At 35.2% G+C, this 24,603-nt stretch overlaps 1 protein-coding gene across 1 annotated transcript in view; it reads right to left on the reverse strand.

Moving 5' to 3' along the window:
• LOC136029219 (uncharacterized) overlaps positions 1-16,464 on the reverse strand; it is a 65,369-nt gene extending 48,905 nt beyond the window's left edge. The window contains exons 1-3 of the mRNA XM_065707425.1: positions 16,327-16,464; positions 10,321-10,628; positions 8,479-8,703 (exon numbers count right to left, since the gene is read on the reverse strand). Of these exons, the coding sequence (XP_065563497.1) occupies positions 8,479-8,703; positions 10,321-10,627 (532 nt within the window). The 5' untranslated portion in view covers position 10,628; positions 16,327-16,464. The remainder of the gene's footprint in view (positions 1-8,478; positions 8,704-10,320; positions 10,629-16,326) is intronic.
• Between the last annotated feature and the right edge of the window lie 8,139 nt (positions 16,465-24,603).

Consider the following 24,603-nt stretch of genomic DNA (forward strand, 5'->3'; position numbering starts at 1 on the left):
ACCAGGATATAAGTAAAAAAAAAAAAAAACTAACAAAACTAAAAAGAAGGTAAAAACTACAAAAAAACTAAAAAGAAAAAAAAACTAAAAACTAATAAAAAAACTAAAAAATCTAAAAATCTAAATAAACTAAAAAAGAAAAAAAAGGAAAAAAATAAAGGAGAAAAACAAAACTAAAAAACGAATGTATATACAGACCGGGACACCGGGATACAAATGACGACCGGGACACAGGGAATATAAATGACGACCGGGACACAGGGACACAACTACAACGGGGACACCGGGGGAAACAGGGGGATATAAATGACGACCGGGACAGGGAATGGTCGATTAGCAATCACCATCAACAGAGCTCAAGGGCAATCATTAGAATCATGATGTATAGATCTGAATACAGATTGTTTTCCCATGGACCATTATATGTTGCATGTTCAAGAGTCGGTAAACCTGACAATCTATTTATATGCAAAGACAATGGGACAGCAAAGAATGTTGTATATTCGCAAGTTTTACGTAGTTAAAACCATATATATATATATATATATATATATATATATATATATATATATATATATATATATATATATATATATATATATATATATATATATATATATATATATATATATATATATATATATATATAATATATATATATATATATATATATATATATATATATATATATATATATATATATATATATATATATATATATATATCTATATTCACAGGTGGGACATAGGGACACAACTACAATGGCGCGTAACTATTATGGCGCGTAACGACTTACGCGCGCGGGGGGGCTTGGGGGGGGCGCGAAGCGCCCCCACCAACTAGGTGTTGGGGTGGCGCGAAGCGCCACCCCAACAGCTAGTATATATATATATATATATATATATATATATATATATATATATATATATATATATATATATATATATATATATATATATATATATGTTTTTAACTACGTAAAACTTGCGAATATACAACATTCTTTGCTGTCCCATTGTCTGTGCATATAAATAGATTGTCAGGTTTACCGACTCTTGAACATGCAACATATAATGGTCCATGGGAAAACAATCCGTATTCAGATCTATACCTCATGATTCTAATGATTGCCCTTGAGCTTTGTTGATGGTGATTGCTAATCGACCATTCCCTGAGTCGCCATCGTCATTTATATATCCCCCTGTGCACCCCGGTGTCCCCTTTGTAGTTATGTCCCTGTGTCACGGTCGTCATTTATATTCCCTGTGTCCCGGTCGTCATTTGTGTCCCGGTGTTCCAGTCTGTGATTTCTCTTTGAGTGTCCCGGGCTATTTATTAATATTTTTTTAGTTTTCTTTTTCTCTTATTTTTCAGTTTTTTCCTTTTTTTAGTTTTTTCTTTTTTAGTTTTTAGTTTTTTTTTGTTTTTTACCTTTTTTTAGTTTTTTTAGTTTTTTTAGTTTTTTAGCTTTTTTAGTTTATTTATTAGTTTTTAGGTTTTTTTTAGTTTTTGCCTTTTTTTTAGTTTTTTCAGTTTTTTTTTTGTTTTTAGTTTTTTACCTTTTTTTAGTTTTTTTTAGTTTTTTAGCTTTTTTAGTTTTTTTTCTTTTTAGTTTTTTTTGTAGTTTTTACCTTTTTTAGTTTTTTTTCTTCTTTTGTATTAGTGTGAAATAATTCAGACGTCATATGCGGACAAACACGACGTCACTCGACAGACAGACAGACAGACATAACCCACAAACAACTTATTTTTATATATATTTATTCATATTTTTTTAGTTTTCTTTTTCTCTTTTATTTTTCAGTTTTTTCCTTTTTTTTAGTTTTTTTCTTTTTTAGTTTTTAGTTTTTTTTAGTTTTTTACCTTTTTTTTGGTTTTTTTTATTTTTTTTAGTTTTTTAGCTTTTTTAGTTTTTTTATTAGTTTTTATTTTTTTTGTAGTTTTTGCCTTTTTTTATTTTTTTCAGTTTTTTTTTTAGTTATTAGATTTTTACCTTTTTTTTAGTTTTTTTTAGTTTTTTAGCTTTTTTAGTTTTTTTTCTTTTTAGTTTTTTTTGTAGTTTTTACCTTTTTTAGTTTTTTTCTTCTTTTGTATTAGTGTGAAATAATTCAGACGTCATATGCGGACAAACATGACGTCACCTGATCCATCCACAGATCCACACACAGACAACTTATTTTTATATATATAGAAGATATATATATATATCTATCTATATTCACAGGTGGGACATAGGGACACAACTACAATGGCGCGTAACTAATATGGCACGTAACGACTTACGCGCGCGGGGGGGCTTGGGGGGGCGCGAAGCGCCCCCACCAACTAGGTGTTGGGGTGGCGCGAAGCGCCACCCCAACAGCTAGTATATATATATATATATATATATATATATATATATATATATATATATATATATATATATATATATATATATATCTCTATTCACAGGTGGGACACAGGGACACAACTACAATGGCGCGTAACTAATATGGCGCATAACGACTTACACGCGTTGGGGGGGCTTAGGGGGGGCGCGAAGTGCCCCACCAACTAGGTGTGTCGAGTGACGTCATGTTTGTGTGTCGACTGACATCATGTTTTCGACTGACGAAATTATCAGACCGGGACATCGGGACACAAATGACGACCGGGACACCGGGACATAGGGAATATAAATGACGACCGGGACACTCAAAGAGAAAGCGACCGGGACACAAGGAATGTTCGATTAGCAATCACCATCAGCAAAGCACCGGGACACAAATGACGACCGGGACACAGCCAAGACACCGGGACACACCCCAACAGCTAGTATTCTTATACTTTTGATGTACTTTAGTCAGCTGGAATTGTAATGCCTTGCTCCGAAAAATCACTATTCCATTTTTTCATGGAGTGTGAAATACATACCACTTTTTAGTCAAATTCTTTGCTATTGATAAAGGGGTTTTCTAGGGACTTCTTCAAAAGTCTTTTAGGGATTGTGAACAATGCGAAGTGAAAATGCTGGCGAAATTTGATGGTTTAGATGTTTTATCAAGCAAATTGGAGAGACCCAGCCAGTACCCTCCTATAGCGGATACAGCCAAATTCCCATCCAAGAAGACAATTTCGAATTAAAGAGACACACATTTAAACGTTATTTTAAGATCAAAACATTGAAAACAAGGTCAAAGGTAAATACTAATACTCCCCAAGAAATTTACCTAAGAGATATGCTAGACCGCATCCTGAAAGAGGAGAAAACAAGTTACGCGCATACCTAGTGGTACGTGTCCTCTTTTCTTGCAATGGGAAGGAGGATGTAAGCACTACATTCTTATCGTCAATGGGAACTTTGCGGAGGGGCTTGGGGGGCGAAGCGCCCCCACCAACTAGGTGTTGGGGTGGCGCGAAGCGCCACCCCAACAGCTAGTATTCTTATATTTTTGATGTACTTTAGTCAGCTGGAATTGTAATACCTTGCTCCGAAAAATCACTATTCCATTTTTTCATGGACTGTGAAATACATACCACTTTTTAGTCAAATTCTTTGCTATTGATAAAGGGGATTTCTAGAGACTTTTTCAAAAGTCTTTTAGGGATTGTGAACAATGCGAAGTGAAAATGCTGGCGAGATTTGATGGTTTAGATGTTTTATCAAGCAAATTGGAGAGACCCAGCCATTACCCACCTATAGCGGATACAGCCAAATTTCCATCCAAGAAGACAATTTCGAATTAAAGAGACACACATTTAAACGTTATTTTAAGATCAAAACATTGAAAACAAGGTCAAAGGTAAATACTAATACTCCCCAAGAAATTTACCTAAGAGATATGCTAGACCGCATCCTGAAAGAGGAGAAAACAAGTTACGCGCATACCTAGTAGTGGTATGTGTCCTCTTTTCTTGCAATGGGAAGGAGGATGTAAGCACTACATTCTTATCCTCAATGGGAACTTTTTACAAAACTTGAAATATTCATGAGCTTTTAGATAAACGTTCACATAAAATCGAAACCGCTGGGCAATATCAAACAGTTCGTGGTAACGAACTGTAGGTAAGGAGCGACCCGGCTCAATAGAACCTTAACTCTAAAAACAGAGTTTTTATACCAATAAATACATCAAAATAATCAAGTTTTTATTATCAAACTGAATTTAAATGTATAAGTTTCTTCAAGTTTCGTTTTACCTATCAAAAGTTACGAGCCTGAGAAAATTTGTCTTATTTTCGGAAAAAGGGGAAAACGCCCTCTACAAGTCATAGAATCTTAATGAAAATCCCATTATCAGATTCAGCGTATTAGAGAACCCTACTGTAGAGATTTCAAGCTCCTATCTGCAAAAATATGGAATCTTTTATTTTTGCCAAGAAAGATCACGGATGCGTGTTTATTTATTTTTTCCCCGGGGATGATCATTTCGACCCAGTGGTCCTAGAATGTCAAGAGAGGGCTCATTCGAACGAAAATTAAAAGTACTAGTGCTATTTTTTATTGACTAAAAAAATGGAGGGCAACTAGGCCCCTTCCCACGCTTATTTTTCCCCAAAGTCGTCAGATCAAGATTTTGAGATAGCCATTTTGTTCAGCATGGTCGAAAATCTAGTAGCTATGCCTCTGAGGACGACTTAAAACAGTCCCTGGGGGATGATACAAGTTATGAACTTTGCCATTGTTTACATATAGTAATGGTTATTAGGACGTTTACAGACGTTTTTAGGGGGGAACTCTTATGTTGGGGGGTTTAGGGGAGGGGTTACAATGTAGGGTCTGTTCATGAAGATAATTTTCATGGGTGAAGAGAATTTTCCATGAAGGGGGTGAGGGTTTTCCCAGTATTACTTAAAAAAACGATCAGAAATTAAATATAAAAAAAAAAAGTTTTTTTTCAAATGAAAGTAAGGAGCAAACTTGAAACTTAAAACGAACAGAAATTATTATGTATGTGAGGGGATTCAGCCTCTCTTTAACGTCTCGCTTTTTAAGCTAAAGTAGTTTTAGTACTTTCAGAAGAGCTATTTATACTAATTAAACGGCCTTTGTGATTCAGAGGGTCATTCTTAAAGAATTGGGAACAAAATTTTAACTTTAGCGTAAAGAGCAAGGCATTGAAGAGGTGGTAAGCCACCGTCCCCCCATATATGTAATTATTTCTGTTCCTTCTAAGTTCTGGTGTTGCTCCTTACTTTCAGTCAAAAAATTAATTTTTTATTTAATTCAGAAAAACAGAGGTTTAATATATTGACCATAGAAAGTGTAGATGTACATCTTGCACTAGCCGACTATATACTTATCCTCCAGTTGGAAGAAAAGGGCCCCAAATTCCTGCTGCATTAACGAAAAAGTAAGCTATTATTACTTACCTACCCTTTGAGCAACATTACCAATGTTTCAAACGGGCATTCTTGGCTGCCTGGCATGAGGTTCTGAAGGTCAATGTCAGTGAGAAATACCTTTTAGCTTTAAATAATGCCGGACTAAAAGGCGGATGAAAGTCTTAGAGATTTTTCTTCAATTCTTTGAAGGGAAATGGCCCTTTCTGGTAAAAGATATTAAAATTTGAGAAATTACACTCTGGAGGTCAGGATAAGTGTTCTATATTATTAAATCTTGCTTCAAAGAAAATTCTTAATAATAATAATTCCTTTCAACCTCCTGTACAGGCATGAAATGAGTAGTAGATACAGGATTTTAAAGAAAAATAAAAGCGCGTGAGAGAAAAAGCTCGTGAGAAAAATAACCTCCAAAAAACGTAGACAACATAATTAAGCTACTAAGTTAAGTGGGAAGTCGATAATATTCGCTCGACTCTTATGGAGCCTGTCAACAAGCTGGTCCATTTTTGAAGAAACGTCAAAAACGCAATATCCACTGGAAATGTGATGGTCGCCAATTGTAAGTGGCAACTGCAAAGGATATTTGTAAAAAAGGAAGAATAGAGAACTTTTTACATTTAAAAATATTATCACAAAAAGGGAAAAAATTTGTCTTCTTCGTGTGCCTAGCACCTTAAATGATAAATATTTTTTTCTTCTCTTTGTAAAAACAGAAGATAAAGATTACACACTTTTTTTCCAGTTGTTCCACCTTGTTGTTGAATAACTGAAAATCCCATGCTACCAGGTATTATTGTATATATTGTCTTTCTGCTAAATGAAGGAAAGAGCATTTGAAAGAGCATTTGACGCGTTGTTCACCACATGGTTTACAAGTTGTCGAGACCATCAGGAACTGAATCAAATTAGAATCTAGTCATTATAGTTACAAATTACCTATGCAATGCAAAATAAAATATTTACCGATTACGAATAGATTTATTCGAAAACCGCCTAACCCGAAAACCAAATGCGAGCAATATGTCGAGATATGATTTTTGTATGATGTTGTTAAGGAAAATAAAGAACTAATCAACTAAAGAGAATATTTCACCATCTTCCACATTGATGTCCTGAAGCAACTTCCAATACGTCGAGACTGTGTATGATGTTGTTAAGGAAAATAGAGAACTAATCAACTAAAGAAAATATTGCGTCATATCTTCCACATTGATGTCCTGAAGCAACTTCCAATGTGTCATGACATGTTTAGACGAATCTTAGATCAAAAATAAGCCAATGGTAATTACGCAAGCAGAGAAGGAACAATGGGCAAGTAAAAAATTTTGGATGTGTGGGAAGCCACTACAAAACAAGCCAAATCAATAGGAAACATTTAGTTTAGATCCTGGCCATTTTACAGGCCGTAGAAGAGGAATTGCCTATAGCGTTTGTAATTTGATTTTAATAAATAAATTCTACATTCCTGTTGGTTTTTACCATGACACTAAATACTTTATGCTGGCCTTTTTAAACCGCCAAGATATAGATTTTGAGTTTTTGTCCATTGTTAAAACAGGTAAATTTATGTCATTGAATGTTTTGAGGAAAAATACATATAATAGAAATTAAGAAATTCTAATTTCTTATGAAGCATAGACCCCAACAGTGTTACTATACTAAGACTAAAATTTGCTTATGATGACCAATTTTTGCTACTTTCTCGGAAAGAAATTTTCCCTATTCGTACATTGATTCGTTCCAACGCATTGAGGAAAAAACATAGCACCACAAAAGGAGCACCAGTTTTCCAGAATAATAGATATATCAAATGCTTGTACAGGTGGGTGGGTGGCTTTGTATAGGTGGGTGGTATCCTAAAAAATCCTCTTTTTTATCAGGAATGCTAAATACAACCGAGATGACAGTGAAAATCTTAGTCAAGACCTCTGCCGCAACTCTAACGCTCTTTTTGCTCAAAATAGGTCCTGCCCCCGCATGCTAATGGATGACTGCCCCCGTCACCCGTGAACCGACTATCTCGGTTTCAATACAGTCAGCAATTCTAGTAATAATTGTATTTTGTAAAGACTGGTACCTCCATAAGGCTCCATGGGCCGTAATATGGAGGATATACAACTCTGTAAATACTATCAATAATTTCTTCGCTCAATCTCCTGGGATAAGATTTGATTTGAGGAAGTATCGCCACAAATCCAGGGAAAGTCTCAAGATGTAAAGCTAAAATGGAAATCAACTGGAAAATTAGTTGCATGATTGAATTGTAAGAAAATTATCATTTTACACCTCGTAAGTCTTAAGTATTATTATTATTATTGTTATTATTAATCTATTACAACAAATAATTACAAGAACATTATACCAATGGCCTCCATAAGGCTCCATGGGCCGTAATATGAAGGCTGTACAACACTGTAAATTTAAAACAAAGAAACAAAATAATTCACTTCATTAAATTACTACAATAACACAAAAACTCAATCCACAAGAGAAGACACCAATCCTTGATCGATCCCTACATTTATAACCTATCGATCCTTTGATCCCCATCCACTGCCAAGGGCAAAGACAGCTACCATCCAAGCCCCTATAATAATAATAATAATTTTCAAATTAGCTATTCAAACATTTTGATGACACCAAATTCAGAAAATCAGTAGAACAAGAAAGAAAACGAACATCATTTGAAGTTGTGATGGACCTTTGCAAATTGTCGCTGATGACCAAAATTGAATTTTTAAACCATGTGGGCCTACAATTAGATGGAATGGAAATATTGAAAACAGAAATGTGCGGTGTTGCCAATAAGGTGTACGTTATAAATGATAGAGTTACAACTCTAGCACCTGTTCACGCATATTTAAAAAAAAAATTGAAGATGAAAAGGATAAGTCTATGTTTCTTCTATTGCTAATAAATATAAATTTTGCTCGTTTTTTCGTTTGTTCCTTTATTTTTCGTTAAGGCTTCACAGCGTTTTGTTTTTTCAACGAGAAACATGGCAAAATTCAAAACCGAGATCTCAAAGCTTATCATAGCGAATTTAAACTAGTGCAGAACACTCGTCACACGTCACGGGCCGTGTTTGCTCAATAAAAAGTATTCTAGTATGAATCCAAATTTAGTGACTGAAACAGAAATAAAAAGTATTACCTCCTAATGCAGTTAAAAACGGGCTAGCTCTGTTTAGGCTTGTTTCAAGTGGGTCATCATTCAGAGGGTTTTTTCCACAAAATGACGTCTCCAGAAGCATTCTATGAGGTGAAGGACTTCGCCGAATGGTAGACGGAATGTCAGAAGATGTGGAGGTGAGTCTGTCTAACGGCCAGTGTATAGGCACTGATTGTGCAAATGTTAATGATTTCTTCGTAGTTATTCCTAAAATCGGATTTCTATGAATCGAATTGCTTAGTATATTTATTATAGCTCTTTCTGTTGTCTCAGTTTAGGCAAAGGGGTCTGTTTGGTTTGACCAGGCAAAAGTGACATTTCTTACCTTTCTCAAGTTTAATAATTTCTATCAAAATAAAATAAAATATCACAAATAGTAGATTATCCTTCTCAATCCAATAGTTAATCATAAGGTATACACAGTTATATGAGGCAAAAATTATTAGTCGGATGTTTGTTGTTCTTTCTATTAACATTGTGATAAACGTGGTCCATATACATCACAGTCATTTAAAAAATATGACCCCCAGTATTCCTATTTTGAACTGGTGCGCTTGCATATTGTCAAACACACGTATAACGGGTGTTTAAAATTGTACCACCTGTCTCAAATTTGTTCCAATAATAGCGGGGAATGGTCTTTGATTAGATAAATTTCTAGGACTTAGTATGACTACCCCTGGTGAAAAAGAGATTAGGGATACATCACTGCAACCAATGTGAAAGTAATTTTCCTTGTTTCTCTAGATGGGCACTGTAATTCTCGTAAATGTGTCTTTTTGGCTATGACAGTTCCAATGATGTAATTTTATTTCAATCCGACAGAATTTTTTAGGGTTTTCAGGGTAATTTTCGAAATCTCCATAAATTGGTTTTCGCGATTAACTTTTACCGTTAAAATTAACGGAAGTAACGATACACTTCCAGAATCAAGTTCAAATGACTCATTTGACAGTTTCTTTTTTTGGAATCCGCATTTTAAATTTTTGGTTCTACGGGGTAGAGTTCGCTCTTTACTAGGTTACGCCTGACTCAAACAACCATGATGAAAGTTATCACATTACATCACTCTCAACTAAACAGAGACGTTTTCCAACTGACGCAAGGTCATTGAAAACGAAAGTAGTGTTTTATGCCTTTAGTCAAAGCGTCACTGACAGTCAGTGAAAACGACCCAGAGGGGGGATTAAAAATTCGAATCTTCCGCCCGAAACGTTTTTGAAACTTGTAAAAATGTAACAAAATGCTAGTAACATTTAGCATTAATATCTCCCCCCACACCTGACTTTTATTAGGACTCAAACTAAAAATAAGTAATTATAAGAATGACAGTTTAGTGGAGAACTGCTGTTTTTTTTAAGTATTAATTGCAAAGATAAGAAAGTTTAATCTTAGGACAGAATATGTGTGGCGTTGAATTGTGTAGGAGCTGAGAACATAATTTGGATAACTTTTGATGTAATTAAAAACAAACAGATATTAAATACAGACATTTTCATAGACAGATATTTTTTTCAAAATAAGTAATGAATAGTGTAATATTTGAAAAAAATTGAAATTAGCTTATACATGACGAACACTGCTCACTAAAAGCTATCTTAGGGACACAATTAATATCTCAGTTCAAATGGGCCTCCTAAAACTTGGGCTGAAGGAGCAAATTGAGTACAAGTTCTATATCTATCTGTTGTGTCTTCAAAACTTCTGGGTTAGTTCAAGAAGTACATTTTTGTGTTGAACCCTCCATATTTCTAAGGGGAGAGGTCTAGATCATGTAGGGTAAACCCCCTATCTCTATCACAAACTATCATAAAATATACGTACCACTCGTCTTTTCCTCTTCTAAAATCTCCTGCACATAGCTTTCTAATTCTTTTTCCCCTCCCTCTGCAAAAATTATACCAGTTTCACTAGCGTAAATATCTGGGATAGAACCGGAACTTTTTAGTGAAGGACTGCTTGGATGGTCAACATCAATACGAGGAGTGATTGTTGCAGGGATGGGAGTAACAGCTTCTTCTGAGATTTTTTCCAGTTTTGTTTTATCTTCTGGGCTTATAAGTTCGTCACTCAAGTCTTCAAAGGAAGCGATTGGAGCTGGGCCTAATCGTTTTTGCCTTTCAGTAGCCATCCTAAAACACAATTTTGTATTTTCCTCTAAAATATAAGTTGAAGTTAATTTAAAATTTCAACTTTTAATGGTTCATTAGCATGTTTGTCCTAGTAAATCTATCACCGTCTGCAATAAACCTCCAGGGGGCAGAAAACTTTGTGATTAGTTTACAGTGAGTCTCAATACCTCTTGACCGGCATTTGGGTAAGTGACCATGCAACTCATTCCGCTACACACCATTAAAAGAGCTAGTAATTTGCTACCTCTCATTACTTGATTAGCTTTTTCATAAAGGAATTTTTTAAGGGAAATTAAAATCTTAGAGCCTAAAACGAGCAGGAATAACGTAATATAAAACTTAGACTCTTTAAAAAAAATGCAAAGCCAGACCATTTCTCCGAATATCAAACAGTTCGTGGTAACGAACTGTAGTAAGGAGCGACCCGGCTCAATAGTAATCGAAACACTACAAAACGGAATTTTGATGCTAAAATATACATCAAAAGAATCGGATTTTCATGCTGATTTTAAATATAAAAGTTTCATCAAATTTAATCTTTGTCATCAAAAGTAACGAGCCTGAGAAAATTTGCCTTATTTTGGAAAATAGGGGGAAACAGCCCCTAAAAGTAATAGAATCTTAACAAAAATCACACCATCGCATTCGGCGTATCAGAGAACCCTGTAGCAAAAATTTCAAGCTCCTATCTACAAAAATGTGGAATTTCGTATTTTTTGCCAGAAGACAATTCACGGGTGCGTGTTTATTTGTTTGTTTGTTTTTTTCTTTTCCCCAGGGGTCATCGTATCGACCAAGTGGTCCTAGAATGTCACAAGAGGGCTCATTTCAACGGAAATGAAAAGTTCTAGTGCCCTTTTTAAGTGACCAAAAATTTGGAGGGCACCTAGGCCCCCTCCCACGCTCATTTTTTCTCCAAAGTCAACGGATCAAAATTTTGAGATAGCCATTTTGTTCCGCATAGTCAAACCATAAGAACTATGTCTTTTGGAATGACTTACTCCCCCGCAGTCCCTGGGGGAGGGGCTGCAAGTTACAATTTTCGACCAGTGTTTACATATAATAATGGCTGTGGGGAAGTGTACAGACCTTTTCAGGGGGATTTTTTTGGTTTTGGGTGTGTGGTTGAGGGTTTGAGGGGAGGGGGCTATGTGGGAGGATCTTTCCTTGGAGAAATATGTCATGGGGGAACAGAAATTCAATGAAAAGGGTGCAGGATTTTCTAAAATTACTATAAAAAAACAATGAAAAAATAAACATGGAAAAGCTTTTTCAATTGAAAGTAAGGAGTAGCATTGAAACTTAAAACGAACAGAGATTATTACGCATATGAGGGGTTCTAAAAATACTTTAGCATAAAGAGCGAGGTATTTAGGAGGAGATACATACCTCGCTCTTTATGCTATAGTATTTTTAGTAATTTTAACTATTTATTCTTCAGCCTTTCTGATTCAGGGGTTATTCTTAAAGAATTGCGACAAAACTTACGATTTAGTGTAAAGGGTGAGGTATTAACGAGGGTACAAACCCCCTCATATACATAACAAAAATTTAAGAATATAAAAGTTTGTTACGTAAGTTAATTCTTAAGCTACGTATATTTTTTACTAATAAAAACATTCGTTAAAAATTAAAATTTATAGTTGCCTTTTTATGTAACCGAAAAATTGCAGGGCAACTAGGCCTCTTTCCCCACCCCTTATTTCTCAAAATCGTCTGATCAAAACTAAGAGAAAGCCATTTAGCCAAAAAAGGAATTAATATGCAAATTTCATTTTAATAATTTATATGTGGAGAGCCAAAATTAAACATGCATTAATTCAAAAACGTTCAGAAATTAAATAAAAAAAAACTAGTTTTTTAACTGAAAGTAAGGAGCGACATTAAAACTTAAAACGAACAGAAATTACTCTGTATATGAAATGGGTTGTCCCCTCCGCAATCCCTCGCTCTTTGCGCTAAAGTTTTACTCTTTGCCACAATTCTGCTTTTTAAAACAATTAAAAGCTTTAGCGTAAAGAGCGAGGGATTGCGGAGGGGACAACTCATTTCATATACGGAGTAATTTCTGTTCGTTTTAAGTTTTAATGTCGCTCCTTACTTTCAGTTATAAAAACTAGTTCTTTTTATGTAATAAATTAAAAGATAAACCAGCCTTCACAGTAACTGATGCAAAAGCTCTATGGTAACAAACTATTATATTGAGATCGGAAATGGGATTGGATCTTTCTTAGCTCAAGCTTACCCGATATTCTTTCAAAAGATGCTTTTATTTTATTTTTTTTTTTTAATAAAAGGTGAGTGTTTGGACTAAGAATTCTGCCTGTTCTAAAGCAGAAAAAAATTAGTATGAATGACTAAATGAAAGTAAAATAAATATAAATAAAAACTAATAATCGTATTGAAATTCAAAATATCTTATAATATTACAGATGAAACTGCTAAAACCTAAAACAAACAAAAATTCAACGGAAGTTCAAGTAAAAAACAATTATTACAAAACAGATTTGGCCTACTGCTCTTTTCAATGCTAAACTATCTAACACCCCCAAAAATACCAGTTACCACTTGTGTTTTACTGAAAACATATTGTATCTCGAGCATTGCATTTTTTTTGTCAAAATATTAACAATGTCCCAGTTACATTCAGAAAAGATTGGTAAAGTCTCGTGGATGCACTGGGTGCATGTGGCGACACAGGCGGATCTAAGGTCTAAGGTAAGGTCTCAATTACATAAAAAAAAATCACACTGCTAAGATGTAAAACGAAACAGAGTAGAGCTGTTAATCTAGCTAAAGCCATGTGTTTGAATTAAATAAAAAAAACAAGTTTTTTTTCACTGAAAGTAAGGAGCAACATTAAAACTTAAATGAATAGAAATTACTCAGTGTATGAAAGGGGCTGTTCCACCCTCAACATCCCGCTCTTTACGCTAAAGTTTTACTTTTTCTCTCAATTCTACTTTATTAAACAGTAAATAACTTATACACGGAGTAATTTCTGCTCGTTTTAAGTTTTAATGTTGCTCCTTACTTTCAGTTGAAAAAGACTCGTTTTTTTATTAAATTTTTGAACGTTTTTGAATTAATGCATGTTTTTATTTTGGCTCTCCGCAAATGAATAATTAAAACGAAATTTGCGTACTAATTTTTTTTTTTAAATGGCTTTCCTTTAGTTTTGATCAGACGATTTTAAGAAAAAGGGTGGGAGAGGAGGCCTAGTTGCCCTCCAATTTTTCGGTTACTTAAAAAGGTAACTATAATTTTTAATTTTTAACGAACGTTTTTATTAGTAAAAAATATACATAACTTACAAATTAACTTACGTAACGAACTTCTATATTCGTATATTTTTAATGCGTATATTAGGGGGTTTGCCCCCTCGTTAATACCTCACTCTTTACAAGCTTTAATTTGGTCCCGATTCTTTAAGATTGACCCCTGAATCACAAAGGCTGTAGAATAAATAGTTGAAATTACGAAAAAATAATTTAGCGTGAAGAGCGAGCTATTTAGGAAGAGATGGACCCCCATATGCGAAAATAATCTCTGTTCGTTTTAAGTTTTAATGCTGGTCCTTACTTTCAGTTGAAAAAACTTTTTCGTATTGATTTTTTCGTTGTCTTTTTTTTAAATAATGCTAGAAAATCGTGCGTCCCCTTCATGGAATTTCTCTTCTCCCATGAAAAATTCCTCCAAGAGAAGATCCTTCCACGTAGCCCTCTTCCTTCACACCCCCCCCCTCCAACCAAAAAACATCCTGAAAAGGTCTGTACACTTCCAAATAATCATTACTGTATGTATTAAATAAAAAAAAACAAGTTTTTTGAAATGAAAGTAAGGAGCGACATTAAAACTTAAAACGAACAGAAATTACTCCTTATATGAAAGGGGCTTTTCCTCCTCGACACCCCGCTCCTTGCGCTAAAGTTTGACTCTTTCTCGCAACTCTACTTTTTAAAACAATAAAAAACTTTAGCGTAAGGAGCGGGGTGTCGAGGAGGAAAAGCCCCTTTCATATAAGGCCAGATATAATGACATTATTTATAAAACGATCAAAAATTAAATAAAAAAGTTCTCTCAACTGAAAGTAAGGAGCAACACTAAAACTTGAAACAAACGGAAGTTCATAGTATATGAGGGGGTTGCTCGCTTCTCGGCACCTCGCTCTTTACGCTAAAGCTTAATTTTGCCCCAATTCTTAACGAACAACTCGTGAAACACCAGGGTCGTTTAATTAGAACAATAAGTTGTTGTTCTTTAAGGCGCTAAAAAACTTAAGTGTCAAAACCGTGGTGTTGAGGGGGGACAACCCCCTTCATATATGTAATAGCTTCTGTTTGTTTTAAGCTTGAATGTTGCTCCTTACTTTTAGTTGAAATACTTGTTGTTTTTTTATTTAATAAGTTACTGAGTCAAGTTGTCTTCTTGTCAAACAGTTCGTGGTAACGAACTTAGTAAGGAGCGACCCGGCTCAATAGTAAACGAAACTCTAAAAAAGGGAATTTCGATGCAAAAGAATACATCAAAAGAATCGGATTTTTATGCTGATTTCAAATATATAAGTTTTATCAAATTTAGTCTTTGTCATCAAAAGTTACGAGCCTAAGAAAATTTGCCTTATTTTGGAAAATAGGGGAAAACACCCCCTAAAAGTCATAGGATCGTAACGAAAATCACACCATCGCATTCAGCGTATCAGAGAACCCTATAGAAAAAATTTCAAGGTTTAATCTACAAAAATGTGGAATTTCATATTTTTTGCCAGAAGACTAATCACGGGTGCGTGTTTATTTGTTTTTTTTTTTTTTTTGTTTTTTTTTTCTTTTCCCCAGGGGTCATCGTATCGACCAAGTGGTCCTAGAGTGGTGCGAGAGGGCTCATTCTAACGGAAATGAAAAGTTCTAGTGCCCTTTTTAAGTGACCGAAAAAATTGGAGGGCACCTAGGCCCCCTCCCACGCTCATTTTTTTCCCAAAGTCAACGAATCAAAATTTTGAGATAGGCATAATGCATGTTTGATTTTGGTTCTCCACACATCAATTATTAAAATGAAATTTGCGTATTAATTCCTTTTTTGGCTAAATGGCTTTCTCTTAGTTTTGATCAGACGATTTTGAGAAAAAGGGTGGGAGAGGAGGCCTAGTTGCCCTGCAATTTTTCGGTTACATAAAAAGGCAACTATAAATTTTAATTTTTAACGAATGTTTTTATTAGTAAAATAAGTTTGACTCTTTCTCGCAAGTCTACTTTTTAAAACAATAAAAAACTTTAGCGTAAGGAGCGGGGTGTCGAGGAGGAAAAGCCCCTTTCATATAAGGAGTAATTTCTGTTCGTTTTAAGTTTTAATGTCGCTCCTTACTTTCATTTCAAAAAACTTTTTTTTTAATTTAATCTTTAAAACAGAATAAGCATTATCTGCGCTTCATTGTAAACAATGTGTATCTTAAATAATATGGTTTTTTATTTTAAAGTATAAACAACATAAAGAAAAAAACCTCAATAATCAAGATTACTGGAAAGGAAAAATATGTAAAATATGAAAAAAAAGTAAAATATGAAAAATGATAAAAAGGTAAAATATGAAAGGTAAAAAAATATGTTTTTTTTTCTTTATATGGTAATTTTCAGTCACTTACTGCCAATGTCCTGGTCTGTAGTTACGCTGCTATGGCAACCCTATATTAGAATCAACTTACTTTCATTTGGTAATTCTAAATCCAGTAAGCTTGTGTGCATTTTCTACATATGCGTCAACACCTTATTAACTCACTACTTTCTAAAAAAAAATTCACATTTGTAAGTTGTAAGCTTTCTTTGCTTCCATTCCTGTGAATAGCTGTTCGTCTTCGGGTAAATCTGCGCATATGATCAATATTTTCAGCTATGGAAACGCTTTGTAGCTAGGTTCCCAAGATTGAAAAACTAGAAATCCGAGAATTTTGAAAAAGAGAAAGGTTTCTTGTGCATCCACGGATGAAGTTTAGATAAATTCCCATGAGAATTTAATCTCTTAGGACGAAAGCAGGAACACAATTGGTTTGTCGTCCTTCCGTTGCATTGATCACTGAAACAATACCTGGATGGACGGCGAAACCTGAAAAATGATTTCGTTAGAATAAGTTTTTGGGTTCAAATTTCATAAATTTTGGTAAGCTACGATCCATATCCAAATTAAATAAAAAAAAACTAGTTTTTTAACTGAAAGTAAGGAGCGACATTAAAACTTAAAACAAACAGAAATTACTCCGTATATGAAATGGGTTGTCCCCTCCGCAATCCCTCGCTCTTTACGCTAAAGCTTTTAATTGTTTTAAAAAGCAGAATTGTGGCAAAGAGTAAAACTTTAGCGCAAAGAGCGAGGGATTGCGGAGGGGACAACCCATTTCATATACGGAGTCATTTCTGTTCGTTTTAAGTTTTAATGTCGCTCCTTACTTTCAGTTAAAAAACTAGTTTTTTTTTTATTTAATTTCTGAACATTTTTGAATTAATGTATGTTTAATTTTGGCTCTCCATATATAAATTATTAAAATGAAATTTGCATATTAATTCCTTTTTTGGCTAAATGGCTTTCTCTTAGTTTTGATCAGACGTTTTTGAGAAATAAAGGGTGGGGAAGGAGGCCTAGTTGCCCTGCAATTTTTCGGTTACATAAAAAGGCAACTATAAATGTTAATTTTTAACGAATGTTTTTATTAGTAAAAAATATACGTAACTTAAGAATTAACTTACGTAACAAACTTTTATATTCTTAAATTTTTGTTATGTATATGAGGGGGTTTGTACCCTAGTTAATACCTCACTCTTTACACTAAATCGTAAGTTTTGTCGCAATTCTTTAAGAATAACCCCTGAATCAGAAAGGCTGAAGAATAAATAGTTAAAATTATTAAAAATACTATAGCATAAAGAGCGAGGTATATATCTCCTCCTAAATACCTCGCTCTTTATGCTAAAGTATTTTTAGCACCCCTCATATGCGTAATAATCTCTGTTCGTTTTAAGTTTCAATGCTACTCCTTACTTTCAATTGAAAAAAAACTTTTCCATGTTTATTTTTTTTATTGTTTTTTATAGTAATTTTAGAAAATCCTGCGCCCTTTTCATTGAATTTCTGTTCCCCATGACATATTTCTCCAAGGAAAGATCCTCCCACATAGCCCCCTCCCCTCGACCTCACCCCCAAAACCAAAAAAAATCCCCTGAAAACGTCTCTATACTTCCCAATAACCATTATTATATGTAAACACTGGTCGAAGTTTTTAACTTGCAGCCCCTCCCCCAGGGACTGTGAGGGAGTAAGTCATTCCAAAAGACATAGTTCTAATGGTTTTTGACTATGCGGAACAAAATGGCTATCTCAAAATTTTGATCAGTTGACTTTGGAGAAAAAATGAACGTGGGAGGGGGCCTAGGTGCCCTCCAAATTTTTTGGTCACTTAAAAAGGGCACTATAACTTTTCATTTCCGTTAGAATGAGCCCTCTTGCGACATTCTAGGACCAGTTGGTCGATACGATGACCCCTGGAAAAAAAAAACAAATAAACACGCACCCGTGATTTGTCTTCTGGCAAAAAATACGAAATTCCACATTTTTGTAGATAGGAGCTTGAAATTTTTGCTGTAGGGTTCTCTGATACGCTGAATGTGATTATGTGATTTTTGTTAAGATTCTATGACTTTTAGGGGGTGTTTCCCACTATTTTCCAAAAAAGGGCAAATTTTCTCAGGCTCGTGACTTTTGATGACAAAGATTAAATTTGATGAAACTTATATATTTAAAATCAGCATGAAAATCCGATTCTTTTGATGTATATTTTAACATCAAAATTCCGTTTTTTAGAGTTTCGTTTACTATTGAGCCGGGTCGCTCCTTACTACAGTTGAAGCGCCACCCCAACACCTAGTTGGTGGGGGCGCTTCGCGCCCCCCCAAGCCCTCCCGCGCGCGTAAGTCGTTACGCGCCATATTGGTTACGCGCCATTGTAGTTGTGTCCCTGTGTCCCACCTGTGAATATATATATATATATATATATATATATATATATATATATATATATATATATATATATATATATATATATATATATATATATATATATATATATATATATATATATATATATATATATATATATATATATATATATATATATACATATATATATATATATATATATATATATATATATATATATATATATATATATATATATATATATATATATATATATATATATATATATATATGTATATATATATATATAAATATCTATATATATATATACATATATATATATATATATATATATATATATATTTTTATATATATATATATATATATATATATATATATATATATATATATATATATATATATATATATATATATATATATATATATATATGTATATATATATATAGATATTTGGGCGCTTCGCGCCCCCCAAGCCTCCCCGCGCGCGTAAGTCGTTACGCGCCATATTAGTTACGCGCCATTGTAGTTGTGTCCCTGTGTCCCACCTGTGAATATAGATAGATTTATATATGTGTTTCAAACTACGTAAAACTTGCGAATATACAACATTCTTGGCTTTCCCATTGTCTGTGCTTATACAAAGCCTTATGTACTAATAATGACGTCATATGCAAACGCTCTTTTTACAAACAAACAAACATGCATACACACAACTCGTTTTCAAGGAGGCACACTCGTGCCTCTATAAAGAGGCGAACCACGACAATGTTAAGCGATCTTCGGTTCCAGTGGTCGCAGAGGGATGGGGAGGGATGCATTTCGTGGCCCGAGCTCCAACTAAAAAACCTGCCAAATTTCATCCTCCTCCAACTTTTCCTTCATGGGGAAAATCTGGCCGATATTTTCGACCCGTCAACCCCAGCCCCCCTTTAACGTTGTCCGACCGAGCTGAAATTCACAAGTTAAGATCCCCTAGGGCCCAGGATATTATCCGCGAAATTTCAGCTCGATCCGATAACTCCTTCCCTGTTTTCCAGAAACCACGCATAGCCACAGGTCACAGCCGACATCGGATCTGGGTGTACGAAGACTCATTTGACGCGGAATTCTCCGAGTAATTTTCCTGGAAAGTTTCGTAGGAAAATCTTAACCCCCCGAAAGTTTCAACCCCCCAACCCCACCCCCCTTTTAATGTTGTCCGATCGGGCTGAAATTCACAAGTTAAGGTCCCCTACGGCCCAGGAGCTTATCCGCGAAATTTGAGCTCGATCCGATAACTCCTTCCCTGTTTTCCAAAAACCACGCATTAGCTACTTAATTAACGCATTTCTCCATATGAGCCCATGTTAATTTGAAATTTTTAAAAGTTATTTAGAAGTTATATTTACATATATACAAGTGATTAGCTCAGTCGGTAGAGCGTGGGACTTTTAATCCTCGGGTCAAGGGTTCAAGTCCCTTACGGGTGGTTTTTTTTCACAACATCAAAATAAAAGTGTAGGCTATAATTTTGATAACACCTGGACAGCTTATCATTTGAGAGATAGCAGATTATTAGCTTCTTATGATCAAAAGAAACATTTCGGTCATTCTATCTATTTTTTTTTCAATTTTATACAATGATTTAAAAGCGGGGGGGTTGGGGGGCGGCAGCCACCCAACTTCCTCTCCTAATTCCTGTACGAGGAGTACAGGAATTATTAAATTACATCCACCATGGATTGTAGAAAAACGTACAGAAATAATATGAAAAAAACTTCGTTTTCTTAAAGAGTTAAAGAGGCTGCGTCCCAAAGTCGAACCTTGAAACGTACAGGAATTAGAAGAGGTAGTTGGGGGGCTGCCGCCCCCCAAACCCCTCGCTTTTAAAGACTCTTTTGTACAGGTTTTTTGTTTTTTTGCTAACCCCCCGCTCTTGGCTTCGGAAAGGCCCTCTTTTAATTAACAAAAAATTGAAATGAATGAATAATGGAATAACTTCGGAAAATGTTAAACACAAGAGGACAGGAGAACCATTGCGCCGAAACTAGGAATTAGTATCAATGAAGTCCCCCCACAAAAAAAACCTGTACAAAAGAGTCTTTAAAAGCGGGGGGTTTGGGGGGCGGCAGCCTTCCAACTGCCTCTTCTAATTCCTGTACGTTTTAAGGTTCGACTTTGGGACGCAGCCTCTTTAACTCTATAAGAAAACGAAGTTTTTTTCATATTATTATATAGATAGATAGATAGATAGATACAATACAAATTAACTGCGTAAAACTTGCGAATATACAACATTCTTCGCTGTCAAATTGTCGCTGCATATAAATAGAATGTCAGGTTTACCGACCCTCGAACATTCAACGTACAATTGTCCATGGGAAAAACAATCAGTATTAAGATCTATACCACATTTTTCTAATGATTGACCTTGAGCTTTGTTAATGGTGATCGCAAATGCTAATCGAATTGGGAATTGCAATCTTTTAAATTGAAAAGGCAGATCCGTTGGAATCATGGGAATGCAAGGAATAAGAACAGCCTCACCCTCAAAAGGCCCTGTCAAGATTGTGGCCTCTATTAGGTTTTCCATTGTTTTTTTTTTACGGCAAGTCGCGTGCCATTGCAAAGCTTTGGCGGGTTGATATTTCTTAAAAGTATTATTGGTACGCCTATTTTTAGTTGTAGCACATGTGGTGGAAACCCTGAAAGATCCACGGAATTTAAAAATTCAGATGGATAATTAACCGCTTCATTTGGTTCCAAAACTGTGTCGACTGAAATGTAAAGGACTGCCTGGTCTCGAATCTTGGTCAAAACAATATTGTTGATTTCGTGGACGTCTATATTTTTGGGTGCAAGAATCGCTCTTTCACTTAGCCATTTATTATTTTTATAATTGTTTAGAATATTCGGAAATACTTTTTCAATCAATTCATTTTTGGACGTCACTAAATTACAGAAATCAGCAGGTAGTTGTATACGTCCTGAAATTGAGTCTACTGGGAGCTTTCCGTTTCCAATTGCCAGCAATTGATCTGAAAATGTTTGACCAGAGTCATCGTTTTGCAATCGGACACGCATATTTGTAGTTAATTTTAATGTTTTTACGTGTGCCCATAAATTAGAATTTTTCAGGCAAGCATTCATTTCGTCTGCAGGGGTTGATCTAGGTATTATAGGTAATGTTTGCCTGAAATCTCCCGCAAGCAATATTAATGTGCTGCCAAAGGGTTTCGACTTCCCTCGCAAATCTTTCAAGCATTGATCCAGAGCCTCGAGCGATTTTTTTTGTGCCATTGTGCACTCATCCCAAATAATAAGTTTGCATTGCTGCAATACTTTACCCATCCCAGATGATTTGGAAATATTGCACGTGGGAGTTTCTGTAGAATGCAAATTCAGAGGCAATTTCAAAGCAGAATGAGCAGTTCTTCCACCAGGCAGCAATGTTGCGGCTATTCTGGACGACGCAATTGCCAACGCTATATCATTTTTTGATCGAATATATGCCAGAATCAGTTTTATCACAAACGTTTTACCAGTACCTCCTGGCGCATCCAAAAAGAAGATTTCTCCAACGTTGTTATCGATACAATGCATTATCGTATCATAAAAGTCTTTTTGTTCCGACGTTAACTTGGAAATGTTATTTTGTACATACGACAATAGATCACTTGTACTGTAACTTTGTTCACGATCCAATTCTACACATGTCGAAACAGCAGCGATACGGTTAGGTGAAGGCATTCCCAACTCCTGAAGAGGTTTGTTTGCCATACGTACGCACAAATCTTCTATAATAACTAAAGTGTAGTTATAAAATTCTGATGTAAAATCAAAAGTCATATCTGACGTCTCTAACTATTTTCGATGGAGTATATCTTCGGACATTTTTGACTTATATTTTTCCCATAATTCTGTAGGAGCAGATGGAGAGCAAGTTGTTAAAATGATGCCAAACAATGCGCGAATTTGACTTGGAGTTGACGTTTCGCATGCGTCATTGATGCAGTTATCCCAGTGTTGGTCATTCTCCAATAAATTCAGAGCTTGGCATGCACTACGGTAAGTGTCATGTATAGTACCGTTTACAGTTCTCAAATACTCAAAGGATGTCGGACCGGGTACATTCACCAAAAGCAGGCGTAGAAAGAAGCATTCATGTTGATTGGGGTGAACGGTGTAGAGTCTTCCTATCGTGGTATCTTTGAAGATGGTAGGTTGGCCGTCGACTGACTTACCCTGTTTTCGACGTTCAAATACTTTATTTTTAGTATTCCACGTGTAATACGAAGGCACTTCAGTACACAGCAGTTTTTTTGCAAAAGAATCATTTTTGCAAAGCGAAAAGAAAGCGGTTAACTTTGTATCCGGTGGATTCAGGGCTCTTTGTTGCAAGTTGGTTTCCGAGAAATAAACACGTTGACCATTCTGTAAATGTACCGCTAAGTGAACAACGGCTGGACTACTTTCATGTATCGGAAATGAAAGAATTCGCCAAACAGCTTCATTACTGCTTATGTATCTTCCAGCCTGATATTGTACGATTTCGTCAATATCTTTGATTTCGGGCTGCAAGCCAAAAACTGCCATGTCACTCTGCCTTTGTTGACGTATTTACATATGTATTTGATTGCCTTTACGGAGTTACAGTATTCAATGTTTATGTGTGCATTAAATGTTTTTGATAATAACGGGGAATATGGAACAACCCACTGGTTATCTACTTCGATGGTGGTACCGTTACGCTTTTTTATTATTGCTGTTTTAGCGCCATCTTCAGTAGATCTTCTTCTATATTGTGGGTAACCATCATTGCCAGTAATTGTGTTTGATACTAAAAGTCGAGGATATTGCTTTGTGCACCTTCCTTTGGCCATGCATGGTGAATTTTCGTTCAGTGCACCGCAAGGTCCATGTATCATATTATTTACAATAATATCATGTAACCCCTTATCGACATTTTCATCAGGTATTTCAGCGGAAATCACATCATCAATTGCGTTCGAAGTAATTTTTTTCATGTAGCCAGATTAGTATATGTGCGTGTGGCAAACCTCGTTTTTGCCATTCCACTGAGTACATCCAGCATCGCACTGACCCAAACACTTCAAGTTTTACTATGTAGTTTATCAGTGATTTCAACTTTTGCCGGAAGACACGGGCCGTAATGTCATGTCTATGAACCGCTGATTGTCCTTGAAGTAAAAGCTATCTCGTCCCAAGATTGATTACATGTAAATGTAATAAATAAATCTGGACGACCATAGAGACGAACATACGCAATAGCATCTTGAGCATATTCATGCATATGACGGGGACTGCCAGCATATGACGAAGGTAAAATTGTTAATCTTCCCACGTTTGTGGTATTACCGTCATTTACAGCTGCATCTCGCAAATGAATGTATTGTTCAGAGCGGAGCTTGGTCTGATTCAGGCGGATATATAGCAAACGTTCTGATTCAATTTTAGCAAAGAAATATTCATTTCTTTGTTAGTGGCTGGATTCATCAATTTAATATTAAAGTGATAGCCGTCGGCTCCATCCCAAAAAATGATAGGATATTGTAGGGCATCGTAGCATCGATGAGTTTCAGCAATTCTTAACAACTGAGCGTTTCGCTTATGAAGAATAATATTTCGAGGTAAAAACTGATCACCGACCATAACGATTGCCACTTCGTCGATAATTGGAGCATTGTATCTACACACATGTTGGCCAGGAGGCGTTTTGTCAGCGGAAATAACAATTTTATGCGTATCAGTAGGCATCAAATCGATGGCTGTTTTGAACAGATGCACTAAATTATTATTTTCGTGGAAAAGATGTTGCAATTGGGAAACGATTGTCCTTTCAACTTTGGGAGAAATTTCGCAACGTGCATTCAATTCAGAATTTCTATCACTGATGAGGTACAATTGTAAAAATTTATGATTCTCGCCTGAGAATGGTAGAAGGGACCCTGCTCTATGATAAATTTGCCCTTTTACTTTGAAAGTAGACATAAAT

This window comes from Artemia franciscana, chromosome 7 (assembly GCF_032884065.1).
Source record: "Artemia franciscana chromosome 7, ASM3288406v1, whole genome shotgun sequence".
In the NCBI taxonomy this organism is placed as follows: Eukaryota; Metazoa; Arthropoda; class Branchiopoda; order Anostraca; family Artemiidae; genus Artemia; species Artemia franciscana.